The sequence below is a fragment of the Rhinopithecus bieti genome, unplaced genomic scaffold (genome assembly GCF_001698545.2).
Source record: "Rhinopithecus bieti isolate Rb0 unplaced genomic scaffold, ASM169854v2 scaffold_15776, whole genome shotgun sequence".
Taxonomy (NCBI): Eukaryota; Metazoa; Chordata; class Mammalia; order Primates; family Cercopithecidae; genus Rhinopithecus; species Rhinopithecus bieti.
In genome coordinates this window covers 1199849-1219693 of record NW_016808836.1, presented here as the reverse complement: position 1 = coordinate 1219693, position 19845 = coordinate 1199849, and the positions used below count along the sequence as shown (strand labels likewise).

The following is a 19845-nucleotide window of genomic DNA, read 5'->3' as shown; positions in this document are numbered from 1 at the left end:
CTGAGGCAGGAGAATGGCATAAACCCGGGAGGCGGAGCTTGCAGTGAGCTGAGATCCGGCCACTGCACTCCAGCCTGGGCGACAGAGAGAGACTCCGTCTCAAAAACAAAACAAAAAAAAAAATTTTTTTTTTTAAACTTGGGCAAGACCTTTCTGTTTCAGATTGCTGACTGATGAGTAACATCAGAGTCCTTACACATACAGTTGGGAGGCGTCAATCAGTGCAGGAGAGCTGTCTGACAAAGCCTGGGACATAGCTTACTGGTAAAGAGAATGGTTCTTGTTGTTCATTCCTGCGGTTCATCCACCTGCTTGTTTAACATCATTTACAGATGCCTACTGTGTGTCAAGCCCTCTGCTAGGATGAACATGATGAATAGGTTCCCATAGCCTCAACAGATGGCTGTCCACACAACCTCATCAAGTAAGACTCCTGGCTGACTTGGCAGTTTATGACATGAATTCTGCAAATCCATGCTCTCTCTAGTCAGCCCATTCCAGACCAGCCTTATCTGTCTCTGCAGTCCCAGTGCCCAGCACCATGTGGAGGAGTCAACCCCTCACTTGTTGAGCAGGGCAGGGACCTGTGGCTAGCAAATTTCTCATCTTCCTTTCGCCAACTTGGCCCAACATCTTTTTGAGATAGGGTCTCACCGTTGCCCTGGCTGCAGTGCAGTGGCACGATCTCTGCTCACTACAGCCTTGACCTCCTGGGCTCAAATGATCCTCCTGCCTCAGCCTCCCGGGTAGCTGGGACTACAAGTGTGCACCACCATGCCCAGATAATTTCTGTATTTTTTTTTGTAGAGATGGGGTTTCGCCATGTTGTTCAGGCTGGTCTGAAACCGATCTCCTTGCCTCAGCTTCCCAAAAGTGCTGAAATTACAAGTGTGAGTTACTGTGCCTGCACTTGGCCCAACTTCTGCTCTCCCAAATGCAGGATGGTCTGTAAGCAGAGGTCAAACAGCCCTCTCACTTCAAACACCTGTTCTTAGAGGTGAAGTCCACTGGTTCCTGTGTGGTCACCTGGCATGTGAAAGAATGCCAGTAGACTGATGGGCAGGACTCCCCTCCACAGCAATCTCATACTTTTAACTGTCCCATCCCCTCAACCCCTTCTAAATTGAGTATTCAATGACCTTGTAAAGAAACAGACGATGACAGAGACCAACACAGACACTAAGATTATGATATGGGGGGGAAACATGAGATGGGGTGGGAGTAAGGGGTGAGACATGATGATTCAGAGGGGTAGAGGCAAAACCTGAGAGATAAAATTGAAGCAGAAGAGGAAAACAATCCCCCACAATTGGGCGGGATGGGTGCAGAGTGGTGCAAGGTATGGGGAGAGGTGCCCAAGTAGTCTGGAAGGAACAGTGGACATGAGACCCAGGAGAGAAGAGAGAGGTCAGCTCAGGGTGTTGGCTAGGCAGAGTCCCAAGGGTGGGGCACCTCACCTGGAGGGAACATGAGAATGGCCTGGGGTGACGAGTGGACCGGGAGCGAGTGGGTGCGCTGCACAGAGCTGCGGCTCTGACTGGGCATGCTGTTGCTGCCTCCAGGGTTGGCAAACCACAGGTTCTACACAGTTCCCAGGAAGAGAGAAAGTAGTGAGTGGGGAAGAGGCCCAGACCCAAGAGTGGTGGAGGTGGTGCAGGCCTTCTCCCACTCCCACCCCCGCCATCTCTAAGCTGGGTCCAGACACAGAGTATACGGACATACACATCCCACGTACTGCCACCCCAAACCCCAGGAGGCCATGGCCCCTGCTTCCAGTCAGCTTACCTGTCGGCCCTGGCCTCCAAGGCTGGGGCTGGTGAGGGCATGTCGAGGGGAGACACCTCCAATGCCCGAGGGGCTCAGGAGGCCCATCCGGCCGGGTGGGAGGGCCCGGGGAGGCATTGGGAACTGCCGCTGGGTACGCCGGGCCACTCCCATCCCCACAGAACCAGCTATGGGGAGCGAGTTGGAGCCGAACGCCCAGCTGTGAGAGAGCAGAAGGCAGGGTGTTAATTTATGTAGATGGGGCCCATCTGTCTACCCCTTCCTCACCTTCCCCAACAACCCCAAGTGGTAGGAGAGAACATAAACCTCCATCACACATTCTGTCCCCATCTGTCCCAAGAGTACCCCCTGGAAGGAGATGGGAAGTATACAAGGGTTTCCTCACTGTCCATTCAAAACAGTTCTCCAAACTTCAATTCTCAAGGGAGACATTTCTGTTATTTGTCTGGTCTAAGAAGGGACTTCCAGGCCTTCTGCATACAGGTGAGGAGCAAGGTACGTATGAGGGGCCTGCTCATGGGACATGTGTTGTTTTCCAGCTTGGCATCCTATTCTAGTGGGAAATTTTCTTCTGGGAAAGTCACCCAGTGACTGAATAAAACTGGATTCCCAGCCCAGAACACAATCACCCCTCTAAGCACGATCTACTAACCAGCAAAGGCCTGTGGAGGCCAGGACCCTGTACCCTGGCCACCTGCCTACCCTTTCTGCTGCCGGTAGTTCTGCATCTCTAGTGCGGCTTTGCGTGGGAATGTCCGGAGGAGCTTCAGCACTTGCTGTTTCCAGGATAGCAGCCGTTTCTTCTGCGTCTCTGTGAAAGCCTAGAATTGGCAGGGCACAGGTGAAGCAGAGAGGGTGATGTTTCTTTCAGACCTCCCTTCCAGTCTTCATTTGTTCAAATATGTATTGCCTGGCCGGTCATGGTGGCTCATGCGGTAATCCCAGCACTTTGGGAGGCTGAGGTGGGTGGATCACTTGAGGTCAGGAGTTCGAGACCAGCCTGAACAACATGGTGAAACCCCACCTCTACTAAAAGTACAAAAATTAGCCGGGCATGGTAGTGCATGCCTGTAATCCCAGCTACTTGGGAGGCTGAGGCAGGAGAATCACTTGAACCTGGGAGGCAGAGGTTGCAGTGAGCTGAGATCGTGCCACTGCACTTCAGCCTGGGCAACAGAGTGAGACTCTGTTTCAAAAAAAAAAACAAAAAAGATTTATTGCTCATCTACTCTGTGCCTGTGCCAAGCAATTCTGGGATGCAGAGGTGACCATGCCCAGAGAGCTAACAGTCTGGTTGTGAGGGAAAGATACATACATAATGATAACTGTGACAAATTATCCCTCCCTGAGGGAGAAGAACAGGAAGCAAAAGAAACCTAAATAAAAATGAGGGGTTGGTAAAGGTGTCCCTGAGGTATAAATGTTTTGAACTGATAGCTGAGGGGTGAGGAGGAGGAAGGGGTACCGTTCCTGATAAAGAGTATGTACGGGCTAGGCATGGTTGCTCATGCCTATAATCCCAGTACTTTGGGAGGCCAGGGCAGGGGGATCACTTGAGGCCAGGAGTTCGAGACCAGCCTAGGCAATAAAGCAATACTCCATCTCTAAAAAGGAAAATTGTCACACCTGTAATCTCAGCACTTTGGGAGGTTGAGGTGGGAGGATCACTTGAGGTCAGTTCAAAACCAGCCAGGCCAACAGTGTGAGACCTCGTCTCCATTAACAAAAAAAAAAAAAAAAAAAAAAAAAAGAGGAAGAGTGTGTACAAAGGTTCTGAGAAAAAGCCTCTAAAGCCAACACTGGTAAGATACAAGACTGGAAGGGCTGGCGTGTATGTGCCAGGTCAGGCAAGGCCCTGTGGGCCACATACAACACAATGGTCTTGAGAATAATGGGCAGCCTTTGCTTTCTTCTTTTTTTTTGAGACGGAGTCTCACCCTGTCGCCCAGGCTGGAGTGCAGTGGCGCCATCTCAGCAAGCTCCGCCTCCCGGGTTCACGCCATTCTCCTGCCTCAGCCTCCCGAGTAGCTGGGACTACAGGCACCTGCCACCACGCCCGGCTAATTTTTTGTATTTTTGGTAAAGACTGGGTTTCACCATGTTGGCCAGGATGGTCTCGATCTCCTGACCTCATGATCTGCCCGCCTCGGCCTCCCAAAGAGCTGGGATTACAGGCGTGAGCCACCACGCCCGGCCACCTTTCCCTTTTTGAGCATGCTAGGGAAGACCTTACCTCATGAGTCAGGCACTTTTCGATGAGCTGGAGGTAACTGGTGATGTTCTCCTCGTCTGGTCGGGACACCAGCAGCTGGGTGCACACTGGGGGACATAAGAAAGGGCAGGTTAGCCCCTAGTATGCCCTCTGCCATGTTCCAGCCTCCAGCTGGCTCGTGCACAAGAAGGAACAGGAGACTCAGGCTGGATGAGTACCAACTATTAAGTGCTAGCCATGGTATTTAGGTTATCATGAGGATATACAACATAGTACCTGACACAATCTTGTCACTACAGACATTTTTAGCCTGAGAAACCTAAAGCTCAGAGTTGAGTCACTTGCCCCAGGTCCAGATCCAGATCGATCTGGATCCAAGTGTAAAGTCTGCTATGTCATGCTGCTTTAGGAAAGGCTGAAGCTGTGATAAATTTCACCATCCCTATCCCCTGGACTTTGGTCCCCTCTGAGAGAAATCAATGGACTCCCCTCAACTGCTCACTCTTTACTACATGGAATTTCTATTGACACACTGCCCCATTTCTGCTCAGCCAGGAGACACTTTGAGGGGAAGGGCTGTTATCCACCATTAGCCTGGACATGCCCAAGGGCAAGGGGCCTTGTCACCCTGTCTCGGCTACTCTCTGTAGTGTTCCAGTCTCTAGCAGGCTTTATAAAGCCCGGCTCCCAACATCTAACTTGGATTTGATCCCTGGTGCTTGGGTTCACTTGGCTTTCTGCCTCAGGATTTCCTGCTAGGCTGTAGCTGGTCTTACCTTTGCCCATCACCCGTGTAAACTGGCTGGGGATGTCTCCGTCAGCAACGGGAGCCGGGGCAGGCTCACTGCCATCGGTGGGAGCTGGAGCTGGTGGAGGTGGGTAGTTCTCCACAGCTGGAGGGTCCTTGGCCTCGGTGCCCTTGTCAGTGCCGGGGTGGGCTAAGGGAGGCTCAGCACCTGGCAGCGATGGCTCCCCCGGGGCCCCATCCTTGGCAGTAGGGGTGGTGGCGGCGGCAGCCACGGTGGCCTGGAGGACACTGTAGGCCTTGATGGGAGTGATGATGATCTGCTGCAGCTCCTGCAGAGCGTTTCTCAGGTTCCCACCTTCCAGCACATCCTGCATGGGAGGACACAGGCTGGGGTCACATGCCGACTCTACAATGAGGGACAGAGAGTATCTACACAGAGAGTCAGACACAGCTTACAGAAGACTGGGTAGGACCCTGGATTCCAGCACATAGAGAAGGCATGTAAGGGTACTGCAAGCCCACAAACATTTCCTCTTTCCCATGAAGGTGAAGTCCCACAGAACTCACGAAAAGCCAGTCTAATGTTGTAGTCTTTGGGACCCACCAAGGATAGAAACAGAGATTCAGACCTAGATACTGAGCAGGGAAAAGTACAAACAGAAGGCAGTGGCAAGGAAAGGGAATGAGGAATGCAAATCAATCAGATCAAATCAAATCAGATGTGGAAGGAAAATGAGTTTAGAAACAATCAAATGGAAAGAGATTGTACAGACAGAGACACACTGCTCTACCAGAAAGACCAGCAAGAAATGGAAAAGCAAAAGGGGAGAGAAGGTGTAGAGTCAAAAGACAGATTCTAGAACCACCAAGACAGACAGGGAGGGGAGCCTCTTAGCTACCAGCAAGTGAGCCTTTTGATGCCAGCGTGCACGTGGTCCCTGGAGACTGGGTCTATTATTGGAGGCCAGACCTGAGGAGTTGGGAGGCCAACTCAGGGCCTGTGGTCTACTGGTACCACCAAGTGGCTGGCTGGCCTTGAAGATGCAGATACCAAGTTCTCACCTTCTCTAGGGACTTGAGGACGCTCTGTCTCTCACGCAGCTTCTGGATACTCAGGGCTATCTTGTGGCGGGCACCTTTGGTGACATTCTGTGATAAGGGCAGAAGGGGACAGGAAGCTAGAGATGGGAGGCTAAGATATTTGCAGGTACCCAAATAGAGATCAAGGAGACAGAGGAGGATTGGGCTGTAAGGAATGCAAAATAGCGCTGCCCCCAACACCTCCCTGATGGTGCCCTTGGCTTCACCTGAGACTCCAGGTGCTGCTCAGTCAGTGTCATCATCTCCTCGTAGCTCATCTGTGAGAAGAGGGCTGCATACTTGTGCAAGCGGAGGCTCTTGAGCCATGAGGGCACATCTTTGGATAAGGAGGGAGAGTGAAAGGTCAGGAGTTTGGCCCCGATGACCAGGGTAAAGGAAAAGTTGTGGGGCTAAACCCACAGGAAGCCTCAAAAGATGCAAAAAATTGGGAGGGGGTTGCGGGGAGCTAAGATTCCATCAGCTCCTTCTTCATCTGCCTAGTCAGACCCTCTCAGGCAGCCTTCCCTGGGAAGGACATCTGACCCTTCCGAGCTGCTCGGCTGGATGTATACCAGGATGACCTCACTGACTGCTCCAAAACTCTTCCTGGAACCTCTGTTCCATCAGTTAGCTGTGTCCTGGCTTCCTTGTCAGACTGGCGTGTGTGAAGACAGGGGGCTCCTCCCGGGTCAGAGCAGAACTTGTAAGGGGAGATGTGGGGTCTCTCTGCTTAGTCTTGAGCCCTAAAAGCAGGGACTATCTACTCCCCTCAGACATGTCCCCTCCTCAGAGGGGTAAGGCAGGCATCAGCTACAGCTCCTTTCTGTCCTATAAGCTCTGCAGAAGCCCCTGGAAAAGGGTCTTGGTGCTGCTGTTCCCGGTGTACCTTTCATGCCACTGCCATCCTCCTGGAAAGTGTTCCGGCTGGAGCCCTGCTCCTCTGTCTGCTCACTGCCAGAGGAGGCCACGCTGCTCTGGGGCGAGAGGGGTGCGTGATCGGGCGTGGTAAAAGCAGCCCGGGCCCCAAGCTCCTCTGGACTCGGCCACTCACCAGGGACCTGGGGGCTTGTAGGGATGAGTGACATGGAGCGCTTCAGCGGGCTAGGGTGGATTTGGCAGGGGAGACCTGGCCAGAGTGGGAGAAAAGCAAAAAATTAGGCTGGGGACCCAACCACAGGAGACCATCCCCCTGCCGTCAGTGCCAGGATGGCAGTTTGGCCCCGTAACCTGCCAAGAGGAAGGGACCTGGGGTCCAAGGGGAGCTACCTACCAGGTATACCTCATTCTCTTACCTCCAACACCCAACCCATCAGCAAGCTGTCAGCCACTTTCCTGAAATTCTCCAGTTCCGCTGACTCAAGCCACCAGTGCCCCTGGCAGGAATTACTGCCATAGCCTCCTTACTGGTTTCCTGCCTTCACTGTTGCCTCCTATAGTCCATGGCCCTCACAGCAGCCATAAAGATCCTTCTAAAAATGCAAATTTAACCGAGCTTGACTCCTGCTCAACTCCCTGTGACTTCCTTTCATAGTGGAAACAAAATACAAATGCTTTCACGTGCCTAAAAGGCCATGCAGGACCTGGCCCCTGCTCCTCTCTAACTCTCCTCTCCCACAACCCACCACCTGGTTCATGCTTCTCTAACCTTCAACTCCTCCCAAACTCCCCTTTGTTCCTGAAACACTCAAGGTTGTTTCAGCCTCAGGACTCACTTTCTTCTTACTTTCTTGATCTTAGCGGGTGGCTCCCTTAGCGGGTGGCTCTCTCACCTCCTCTGAGGCCTACCCTAAAACCGTAATCTGAAGTCACTGCCCACCTCTGCTGCCCCAATTCCAGTCACTCTATCACATTACTGCCTTGTCTTTCTCACAGCACCTATCACAACCTGAAATTATCAAGTTATTTGTTTACTTTCTACAAAATTTATTTATTTCCTTTTTTGAGATGCAGTCTCACTCTGTCACTAGGCTGGAGTGCAGTGGTGCGATCTTGGCTCACTGCAGCCTCCGCCTCCCGGGTTCAAGCAATTCCCCTGCCTCAGCCTCCCGAGTAGCTGGGACTACAGATGCCTGCCACCACGCTCAGCTGATTTTTTTTGTATTTTAGTAGAGGCAGGGTTTCACCATGTTTGCCAGGACGGTCTCCATCTCCTGATCTCGTGATCCACCCACCTTGGCCTCCCAAAGTGCTAGAATTACAGGCATGAGCCAGCTTGTTTACTTATTAACTGTACCCCCTGCTAGAATAGAAGACCTGTGACAGCAGGAACCTGTCCCATCTTAAACATCATTATATCTTGTAATGAAGGAAGTACATAAGCTGCTTCCTCAACAACCCCGTTATGGGGCCTCACTACCTCCCATTTTTTTTTCTGCAGTGAGCCCAAACTGGCCCCTCATGAGGCCTGGAGACTCAGAGTGATCCCAGGTCCTTTTCTGCAGGATGCTCCACACCCTCTGTGCATCCCAAGTCTGAGGTTGGCAAAGGAATCCAACTTGATCTTTTTTTTTGAGATGGAGTTTTGCTCTGTTGCCCAGGCTGGAGTACAGCAGTGTGATCTTGGCCCACTGCAACCTCCGCCTCCCAGGTTCAAGTAATTCTCCCTGCCTCAGCCTCCCGAGTAGCTGGGACTACAGGTGCCCACCACCACGCTTGGCTAATATATATATATATATATGTGTGTGTGTATATATACGTGTGTGTATATGTACATACGTGTGTGTGTGTGTGTATATATATATTTTTTTAATTTTTTTGAGATGGAGTCTCACTCTGTCGCCAGACTGGAGTGCAGTGGCGTGATCTCGGCTCACTGCAACCTCTGCCTCCCGGATTCAAGCGATTCTCCTGCCTCAGCTTCCCAAGTAGCTGGGATTACAGGTGCCCACCACCACGCCTGGCTAATTTTGTATTTTTTTAGTAGAGACAGGGGTTTCTCCATGTTGCTTAGGCTGGTCTTGAACTCCCGACCTCAGGTGATCCTCCCGCCTCGGCCTCCCAAAGTGCTGAGATTACATGTGTGAGCCACTACGCCCAGCCTCCAATGTGATTTTTAACCACTCCCAAGACAGGGCAGGTTCCCATGAGCTCCCAGACCTTTATCTGTGCTTTTCCTTCTGCCTTGCTCACCTCTCCAACTCTTCTCCATCAGCCACTTCTCCCTTCATGCCTTGGTCACGTACCCCTCTGCTGCTGCCTCAGGCCTGGTGCTTGCTGCCCTTCTCACTAGCCTCCCTCTTGCACTGGACTGTGGGTCCATGGAGAATGGCAGCCCAGCCCAGTTACTTCTGCAATCCCATGATCAGGCACAGAGCATGACACACAGAAGTCCTTCCAACGAAGTTTGATAATTTGATAAAGGACAAAAGGGTGCTAAGAGGGCCTCTGAGTTCCACCTATGACATCCAGAAGTACCCCAAGTCAGCCTAGTCAAAAAGAAATGAAACAAAGCCAACGAGCCTCACCCTGGGTAGGTGAGGACACCAAGGCCCAGGGAGCTGAAGCCCTTTGCCCCAGTTCCCATGGGAGTTGACAGGCTGAGACAGAGCCCAAGCCTTGTTTCTGATGGAAAGGCTGGGGTTCCTGCCAGTGCTACAGTGACACCCAGCACAGGAAGGAGGGCTAGCCTGCTGCAGGCCCCAGAGCATCTTCCCTCAGCTGTGACAACGCTGATGTTCCTGGCTAGGAAGTCACCTGAGGGACAGGGCAAGGCAGTGACCCACCCCTAATAACAGTTTCTGCCCTACCCCAGAGCATCCGGGGCCCTCTTTCCAGGAGCTCTTCAGCCTCTAGACTCCCTCAGCCCTGGTTTCTATCCCCACTCAGCACTCCTGGGGAACATGGCACACTCTGGGCCCTGGGGGACTGGGGAATCCTCAAGACAGGCCTTTTTGCCCGTTTTGGTGTCTCTGGCCTCCTTCTTTCTCCCTTCTCAGCCAAGAAGGGGGCAGGCGAGGCTGACAGGCAGGAAATTACCCTGACTGGAATGATTGTGCAGTTCCTGAGGAGCCCTGCTTGGCTCTGCAATGGGGTGGAGGCTGGCCACAGCATGAGAATTACAAAAACAAGAATGCCAGCCGGAGTTCCAGGGCCGTGCACTCTCCAAGAAATCCTGATCTGTTTTTGGCAGCACCCCAAACCCAAGCTGCCTGCCCTCAAAGGCCAATCCTTGCTCCCCACTCAAAAATATTTTAATTATTTCCTGTTTCCTGCAACTGCCTGGAATCCAAAAGCTTCTCCTGTCCTTCAATGCCCCCCAGAATGTGGCCTTCACACACTGAGGTCTGAGGGTAAAGACGGCCTGAGTTCAAATCCTGACTCTGACTCTGTCGCCTCTGTGTGATCTTGGGCAAGTCACTTCATTTGCCTCTCTGCCTCCCTTTCCGCATGAAGTCCTTAGCAGAGGGATAGGAACACAGTAAGCACAAGTCTCTGCTACTCTTATTACTCATTCAAATCCGCCCCAGTCAGACCCGTCTGTATACTGTCCTCTCTAATTTTCCACCCCTGTGCTTATTTCATGCTGTGCCTTCTACTTGGAATGCCCAATTCCTTTTCCTCTTTTGGTCCAAACCTCTATCAACATTGTTCAATCTTGGTCCTTTAATGGCTGCTGGGGTCCCCACGATGGGGAGAACAGAAGGTATGAGGAGAAAGAAATCTATAGGCACCCTGCAAGGGTGACCCCTCCTCTTCGTGAGGGCTGAGCATCTCCAGGAGGGGTACTTTTTGGTGGAGGTAGTGTAGCATAGTAGTTCAGAGTATGAGCTCTATAGCCAGACTGCCTTGCTTTGAATCTTGAGTTTATATGTATAATATTCTTAGAATAGCTCCTAGTAAAGACTACTTACCTGTGTTTGCATTGCTCCCAATACTGTTGATGGCTGGCGGCACTGAGCTGGACGGGTGGAAGGGCACGTGTCCATTTTCCCGGGGTGGCTTGTCCTGCCAGCCTGGCCCTGCCTCCCCAGGGCCCAGCTCTGCAGGGTTCCCCCACTCATCTGAGCCTTGGCGTGAATGGTAGGAAGGCTCTGGCCGGGAGCGGAAGCCACTAGCCAATCGCTCTTCCAGGTGGCTCAGCCAGAGGGCCAGTGCGTTGCGGTCCTCCAGTGTGGTGGCTGGGTGGATGAGGGCATAGGAAAGCAGCTGGCGGCTCTCCTCAATGAAGGCATTGCTCTCGATTGAGTAGGCCAGCACTTTTTGCAGTAGCCTCATGTACTCTGACTTGGCCTCTGTGTTGCCTGGCTGAAGCAGGGGAAGGTGGGACAGCAGGAGGGACACCACCTTCTCTTTGGACTCCTGCTGCCACTGGCTGACGATGGCTACAGAAGGGATAAGAAGAAACGTCAGGAGAGCCAGGGTGGGGTACTCCTGTTCACCTGAAAGCACTGCCTATGGCCTGCTCCCTCAGCTCCAATCTCCTTTTCATAACGATCTTCTTTTCATAACTCCCAACCTTATCCCTCATATAGGTGAGATCAAACACACTGACCCCGCCTCTGGTGTAATTTTTGTCTTATTATTTTTTTTAAGAGATGGGGTCTCGCTATGTTGCCCAGGCTGCAGTGCAGTGGCTATTCACAAGTGCAGTCCCACTATTGATCAGCACGGGACTTTTGACCTGCTCCATTTCTGAACTGGGCCAGTTCACCCCTCCTTCGGCAACCTGGTGGTCCCCTGCTCCTAGGAGGTTACCATATTGGGGCCACACTTAGTGCAGACACCCAATCAGCATAGCACACTATAGCCCAGAACTCCTGGACTCAGGCAATCCTCTTGCCTCAGCCTCCCAAGTAGCTGGTACTACAGTCACACACCCACCATACCTGGTGTACAGTAATTTTTCTTTGTTCTATCACTCCTGTTCTCAAAAACCTGCAGTGCCTCCCAATCAGCCAAACTTGCTACTCTGGAATCTGAACTCCTCCTGCCCCCAGGCCTGCTCTCATGCTTTATCTCCACGACCCCTTCTCTATTCTTCATGGTCTCTATGCCATTTTCCCTGTCAAAAAGCAGTCTCCTCCTTTCTGAATGGAGAAGGCAGTGCTATATGGTAGTTAAAAGCTTGGGCTCTGGAATCAGATGGTCTAGACACCCCAGCTTACTAGTTGGATCTTGGTAGGTTACCTTGAACCTCACTGAGCACCAAATTATCTGTGAAATTTTGGAGATAATTACAGTACCCAATTCACAGTGTTGCTTTGAGATTCAATCAGCTAGCAAAGAACGGAAAGTGGTTTGGCAAGATAATAAATGCTTGCTATTGTTTTTTAACTGGTCTCTCTGCTTCTAGATTCTCCCCTTCTAGTCCATCCCATACATCCAGATGCATTTATCTTCCTATATCACAACAGGATGTCATGTTCCTGACCAGGAGTTTATAATGGCAACCAGCAAGCACCAACAGACTCAAGTCCAAGAACTCCTAGCCTAACATCACCTTCATTTCCAGGGCACCATCCATCTCCCATTCCTCCAGATAAAGACTAAGCTCAGGATATCTCCCCATCTTCCTGGGGTTCTCTCCACAGTATGTATTTATCCAAGTTCCACACCTTGGCTGAGATTCAAGGATTTGGCCCACAACAACCTCCTTCCTCCTATACAAATTCTCTTTTGTAGATGGCCTAGCTTACTGCCTTCCTCCAGGAAGCATCCCCCGGCTGTTCCACGCCATGGTCATCTTGACCTCTCCTTTCTATCCCACTGTGTGAGGACCTGAGTTTACCCTGTGGAGGTAAGCCAGGTTTCCCTTTTCAACCCACAAGGGAGGTCCCTAAGAATACGGCCCCAGGCTGGCCACATCAAAGAAGGCTTGGGTAGGAACTGTTATAAGTCTGACTCTCCCCCTCAAAGACCTTACTAGCACTGGGCGTGGTGGCTCACGCCTGTAATCCCAGCACTTTGGGAGGCTGAGGCAGGTGGATCACCCGAGGTCAGGAGTTGGAGACCAGCCTGGCTGACATGGTGAAAGCCTGTCTCCATGTTAGCCAGGATGATCTCGATCTCCTGACCTCGTGATCCGCCCATCTCGGCCTCCCAAAGTGCTGGGATTACACGCTTGAGCCACTGCGCCCGGCCGGTGAAAGCCTGTCTCTACTAAAAATACAAAAATTAGCCAGGCATGGTGGTGGATGCCTGTAATTCCAGCTACTTGGGAGGCTGAGGCAGGAGAATTGCTTGAACCTGGGAGGTGGAGTCTGCAGTGAGCCGAGATTGCACCACTGCACTTCAGCCTGGGGGCAAAGTGAGACTCCATCTCAAAAAAAAAAAAAAAAAAGAAAAAGAAAAAACCTCGTTAGCACTTCTGTGACTAGCTAAACAGGGTGGAAGATGGAGATAATGCTGACAGGACAAGGAGAGGGACAAAGAATACCAACACTTGGGAAAAGAGACAAAGATTTAGGTCTGAGGCCAACTAGCTGTCACCCTTGGGCAACTGAGCTCACACCTGCAGCCAAGGTGATGATTTACAAATATCTCACAAAGGAGTTCTGAGAGATGTGCTAATGGTGAAGTCTTGGAAATGGGCACAGGAGCTGGCTCTAACCAGACAGAGCTAGGACTCCAAAGGAATGGGGGATGAAAAGGAACAGGCAGAGATGTGGCATATGTCCCTTTACCACCACTTACTGGCCATGTGACTCTAGGCAAGTGTGATCACTTCACTGAGCTCTATTTTCTCTATCTGTAAAGTGGAGCCCAGAATCATTTCTACCTGGCATGGCTGCTATGAATTATGTCAGGCCACAGCATAGAGTAAGTCCCCAGTAAACACTAGCTGCTTTTACTAGTATGGTGGTCGTTATATCTGTGTCTCCCTCGTTTCAAATACACACAGAGATTCTAAAGGCACAAGCCAAATCTCCAGGCCCAGCAAACCAAGAGGCTGGGAATAAGAACCTATACGGAAAGTCTTGGAAACCTAGACATCTGAGGGTCCTTCGACCCAAGTTCCTTAGGCCTTGAAGATTCCAAGGACATCTAGCATGCTTCAGGACTGACTTAAAAAAAAAGTTCCATGGACTTCTGGTCTCCTCTGCCCACACTGAAGGATGGACACCTGGCCTTGCATACAAACTCAGAAATGGCCTTTCTGTAGCCCTATTTCTCTTTTTTTTTCTTTTTTGAGACGGAGTCTCACTCTGTCGCCCGGACTGGAGTGCAGTGGCCGGATCTCAGCTCACTGCAAGCTCCGCCTCCCGGGTTTACGCCATTCTCCTGCCTCAGCCTCCCGAGTAGCTGGGACTACAGGCGCCCGCCACCTCGCCTGGCTAGATTTTTGTATTTTTTAGTAGAGACGGCGTTTCGCCGTGTTAGCCAGGATGGTCTCGATCTGACCTCGTGATCCGCCCATCTCGGCCTCCCAAAGTGCTGGGATTACAGGCTTGAGCCACCGCGCCCGGCCCCTATTTCTCTTAATGATCCCCTTAGAAATCTGTGGCCTAGAATTCACAGACACTCCTAATTCTGCTTAAGTGTGTAGCCTTACTTAGGAAAATGAATCTCACACAATTCCTAACTCCTGGCTATAAAGACTGTGCATCTTCTTGGCCTGGGGCTCGCTGCTCTAAGCTTTCTGGAGACAACACCTGTTTGTTAGTTTTTGTTTTATGTTTTTTTGAGACGGAGTCCCGTTCGCACAGGCTGGAGTGCAGTGATCTCAGCTCGCTGCAACCTCCGCCTCCAGGTTCAAGTGATTCTCCTGCCTTGGCCTCCCAAGGAGCTGGGATTACAGGCACGCACCACCACGCCTGGCTTTTTTTTTTTTTGACGGAGTTTCACTTTGTTGCCCAGGCTGGAGTGCAGTGGTATGATCTCGGCTCACTGCAACCTCTGCCTCTGGGGTTCAAGCAATTCTCCTGCCTCAGTCTCCTGAGTAGCTGTGATTACAGGCATGCAACACGACAGCTGGCTAATTTTTTTTTTTTGAGACGGAGTCTCACTGTGTCGCCCAGGCTGGAGTGCAGTGGCGCGATCTCGGCTCACTGCAAGCTCCGCCTCCCGGGTTCACGCCATTCTCCCACCTCAGCCTCCGAGTACAGGCGCCTGCCACCACACCCAGCTAGTTTTTTTTTGTATTTTTAGTAGAGACAGGGTTTCACCATGTTAGCCAGGATGGTCTCGATCTCCTGACCTCATGATCTGCCCGCCTCGGCCTCCCAAAGTGCTGGGATTATAGGCTTGAGCCACCGCGCCCGGCCAGCTGGCTAATTTTTATATTTTTAGTGGAGGGGGCGTTTAACCACGTTGGCCAGACTGGTCTGGAACTCCCGATCTCAGGTGATCCACCCACCTTGGCCTCCCAAAGTGCTGGGATTATAGACGTGAGCCACCGCTACCGCCTGTTACTTTTTTCTTTTTTTTTTTGAGACGGAGTCTCACTCTGTCGCCAGGGCTAGAGTGCAGTGGCCGGATCTCAGCTCACTGCAAGCTCCGCCTCCCGGGTTCACGCCATTCTCCTGCCTCAGCCTCCCGAGTAGCTGGGACTACAGGCGCCCACCACCTCACCCGGCTAGTTTTTTGTATTTTTTTTTTTAGTAGAGACAGGGTTTCACCGGGTTAGCCAGGATGGTCTCGATCTCCTGACGTCGTGATCCGCCCGTCTCGGCCTTCCAAAGTGCTGGGATTACAGGCTTGAGCCACCGCGCCCGGCCCCTGTTACTTTTTTCACTATCTTGGCCAAGCTGGTCTTGAATTCCTGATTTCAAATGATTTGCCCACCTCGGCCTCCCAAAGTGCTAGGATTACAGGCATGAGCCACTGTGCCCAGCCAAGAGAATATCTGCTAAATCCATTCATTCAAAGTCATCAACTCATACTATGCCTACAGCATTGGTTAAAATTAATAGTAGAACCAATACCACTATTGCTGCTGCTATTCCTAACAACAGCAATAACATACGACACTTTCATTCAGAATGAAGGATACTGTTTATTGAGCACGGACTATGTGCCAGACACTATGGCTAAAAATATGATTGCTTTTCATCCCTGTTTTAATCTTGTTTTAGCGTGCTCATCTTGCAGATGAGAAAACAGATTTGGGAAGGTGAGGTCACATACCCCAAGTGACAGAGCCCATAAGCAACACAGCTAAGATCTGAACCCAGGCTCTGTGTGCCTTCACATTTTTTTTTTTTTTTCTGAGATGGAGGCTTGCTCTGTTGTTCAAGTTGGAGTGCAGTGGCATGATCTCGGTTCACTGCAAACTCCATCTCCTGGGTTCAAGCGATTCTCCTGCCTCAGCCCCCACCAGTAGCTGGGATCACAGGCACGTGCTACCACTCCTGGCTAATTTTTGTATTTTGAGTAGAGACGGGGTTTCGCCATATTGGCCAGGCTGGTCTCAAACTCCTAACCTCAGGTGATCCACCTGCCTCAGCCTCCCAAAGTGCTGGGACTACAGTTGTGAGCCATGGTGCCCAGCAGGGAGGAACTCTTTTTTTTTTTTTTTTTTTTTTTTTTTTTTTGAGACATAAAGTGCTCGCTGCTGTCGGCCCAGGGCTGGAGTGGCAGTGGTGCCGATCTCAGCTCAGATCGGCAAGCTCCGCCTCCGGGTTCACACCACTTCCTGCCTCAGCTTCCGCGAGTAGCTGGCACTACAGGCTCCCGCCAGCTAAATGGCGGGGCCTTTTTTGTATTTTTAGTAAGTAGGGTGTTCACTGTGTTGGGCCAGGATGGTCTCGATCTCTTGACCTTTGGGATCCACTTGACTTGACTTGGCCTCCCAAAGTGCTGGGATTACAGGCGTGAGCCACCGTGCCCGGCCAGGGATGAACTTTTTACCCACAACCTTCTATCTCTCCAATCCCAAGTCTCTCTTCTACCCTGGCTTTCCAGATCCCCTTCAGCATCTGCCACTCAAAGCTAGGAAACCTCATTCCCTTGTCTGTCTTCACTTGAACCGGCTGCCAAGATAATGCAACTGTCCTTCAGGCCATCTCCACATCTAAAGATCATTTTCCAAGGCAGAATAGGCCTTCCTGAAGTCACAGAACTTTTGTCATTCTTGCCCTGCCAACTCCACCTGGTACTGGATGGTACCTCTGTGGTACCCCTGTTTGATAACTTAGTCCTACAGTTTTCAGTTCTTGATGAGAAAGAAGAAAGATGGTGATTCCCATTAGGGACAGAAAGTCAAGAATGAAAATAAATAAAAACAAGTCAAGGATATGCATCCCAGTCAAACACACACACACATAGTTGTCTGGGCAATATGCTTCCTCCTCTGTAAAGTAAGGATTATAAAGCTGCTGAGAAGATGCAGGGAGATGATGCATGTAAAGCATCTGACAGAGCGTACCCACAGTAAGTATTCAGTCTGTGGCTCAATGACGGGTGTTTTCCTCTCTTCTCCAGCAGAGTCGAGTCAGCCTGCCCCTCCAGCCCTACCCTGACATTCTCAATCGCTGTTGTTTAGGCCTTGCAGCGTAGCCAGAGGCATCTGGGACAGAGAGAAGCCTTGTCTAGTCCTTTCCCCACTCCAGAGTACTGCCAGGACTCCAGGGTTAAGGGACACAGCTTCTTCTATGGTACTGCCAGGGGACATGACAGAACAGCCCCAAGGGTTGGGCTCAATGCAGGACCTTGTTCTGCTGCCGAGAAAGGGGAGAGTGGTTTTGGACAAATGGAGGCTGACTCTGGGGAAATGTGTGTTCATGTGTCTGTGTGGTGGTGGTGGGAAGGGCGGGCCTCCCATGACTGAGAAGCATCAGTGAGTACTGGAACTGGTCCAAGGAATTTGTGCAGCCTCAGACCCCTTGGGGTGAGGCCAGCTGGGGCCACAAATAATGGGTGGGGATGGAACTTCTAGTTTCTTGCCCAGATCAGAAAAAGTCTGGCCCAGAGTGGAGGCACAGCAGAGGCCCAACGAATACCTACACAATCGAACCCAGATGGTCCCCTGGAAGGTAGTGGTGTACTCTGTCTCAGGTCCTAGCAAAGTACATCTAAGTAAGAGCACAAGTTCAACAGGCAAACTTGCTGGGTTCAAAATCTAGCTCTGCCTCTACGACCTAACTCAACATAATTGTGGGCCAGTCCTTTAACCTCTCTGATCCTTGGTCTCCTCTTCTGTGCAATGGGGACTGTAAAGCCTCTAACTCACAGGGTTGCTGTAAAGAGTCAATGAGACAATCATACAAAGTGCCTGGCATGTGGTAAGTGCTCAAGTACATTTTAACTATTATCGTTGTTGCTCCTGGTTGAATCTAAAGCCCATGCTGTTTCAGGGCTGGTGGGAACAGTTCATGTACAACAAGAGCACATCTGGGCCTTCCCCTTAAGATTCCCGACAGGGGTGGGGAATTTCACACAGTTATTTACCAAAAACAGACACATCTCTGGTTCCTTGGAGCTAGATGTACAACAAGCAATGATGAAATTCTGGAGGTGGGCGGATGGGGGAAGAGGCTGGGGAATGCTATGACACCAACGGCTGCTTCTCACCAAGCTGCAAACCTGGACTCTGCAAACATGGAGAGATCAAGGAAGACTGTGCGTATAAATATCCTCCTTGGCTATAGTGGCAGCAGGGCAGAGCTGGCCAGGTGACTTGAGCTAAGCAGGTCATGACCCTGGGTCCTGGCAAATTACAGGCACCAAATGAGACTGCCCTAAGAGCAAACCCATTTTTATGTACTGGCCTGGTACAACAATTGTAGTAGCCTCAGGCACCAGTCAGAGGGGCTAGGGTTTGGCTCTATACATGACTTTCTCTGCCTCACCCCAGCTCACACAACACGGGGGAGGACCAGGGGGCTCACATTTTTGTTTGATGAATTGTCAAGCAGAGCCTGAAAGTGGAGGGTGGAGGCCAGGGCTGAGCTCTGGTGACTCACTTGCCATTGCCCCCTCCTGACCTCAGTTTCCCCACCCAGACTGAATGAGCCAGAGAGGGAGGAGTTTAAACCTGCTAGATATGGGGACTGACTCAGAGGATAGGAGGTAGGAAGAAAATGTAGGAAATGTCTCCCAGGAAGTTACAGGACAATGGAGGGAAGTGGAATTCAGCTCCCCTGAACCCAGTCTCCTCCCTCCTGTCCACAGGAACAGCCTTCTGGTCCAAGTCAGCATTAGGGGAAAGGAAAGGGCCAGGGTTATTGTTCTAGCTCCAAAGAGGCGGGGAAGACAGCACTTAGAGAACTAACAGCGATTATAACAAGGGGCAACCCGGGACCTCTTCTTCCCTGTTCCAGAGACCCTTTGAATACTACTTTTCTGTTTCTAGGTGTTGCCTCAGGTCCTACTTCCATGAAACTGATGCTGGCTGCCTGGGCTGGAGGACTTCCCTATACCTTCCCAGCTGCCTGAGAGGAAGCAATGACCTAGGCCAGGCTTTCCACAGCTATAAGCCCCGACTCCCCACTTCCAGTAGGTCACACAACAGTATCCTCACCACCTTCCTGGGCCTACTCAGAATCAGCGTCAGCATCAAGACAAGTGGTTCTCCACTGGATGCACAGAAGAGTCAACCAGGGAGCTTTAAATCTCCAGGGATAGGACCTGGGCTTCACACTATTTTTAGAAAGGCCCTGGGGGATTCTAACACAAAGCTAGGGACACACTCACCTAGGTGAACTCTGTGCTACCTGACCTATCTGAGCAGGAAGCAGGCAACTGGGCAGCTCTGACCCACACCCAAGATCTTCCTGGAGAACTGGAGGAAGTAGTAAGGTTGGTTTTGTGGGACATGGAGATACAATCCAGAAGAAAGCAGGGGATCTGCCTCACTGGTCAGCTCTCCGGGTTTGAAGGGACCAAGCTAAAGAAGGGCTTGGAGGCTGGGCGTGGTGGCTCAAGCCTATAATCCCAGCACTTTGGGAGGCCGAGACGGGTGGATCACGAGGTCAGGAGATCGAGGCCATCCTGGCTAACCCGGTGAAACCCCGTCTCTACTAAAAAAATACAAAAAACTAGCCGGGCGAGGTGGTGGGCGCCTGTAGTCCCAGCTACTCGGGAGGCTGAGGCAGGAGAATGGCGTAAACCCGGGAGGCGGAGCTTGCAGTGAGCTGAGATC

At 51.4% G+C, this 19845-nt stretch overlaps 1 protein-coding gene across 2 annotated transcripts in view; it reads right to left on the bottom strand.

Moving 5' to 3' along the window:
- Positions 1-19845, bottom strand: part of SAMD4B (sterile alpha motif domain containing 4B) — a 48255-nt gene that overhangs the window by 9635 nt on the left and 18775 nt on the right. For both annotated transcript variants that reach the window (XM_017887457.1, XM_017887456.1), the window contains 9 exons: positions 10676-11146; positions 6712-6951; positions 6053-6162; positions 5808-5894; positions 4774-5113; positions 4019-4104; positions 2488-2606; positions 1786-1984; positions 1458-1581 (listed from right to left, as the gene is read on the bottom strand). In XM_017887457.1, the coding sequence (XP_017742946.1) occupies positions 1458-1581; positions 1786-1984; positions 2488-2606; positions 4019-4104; positions 4774-5113; positions 5808-5894; positions 6053-6162; positions 6712-6951; positions 10676-11146 (1776 nt within the window). The remainder of the gene's footprint in view (positions 1-1457; positions 1582-1785; positions 1985-2487; positions 2607-4018; positions 4105-4773; positions 5114-5807; positions 5895-6052; positions 6163-6711; positions 6952-10675; positions 11147-19845) is intronic.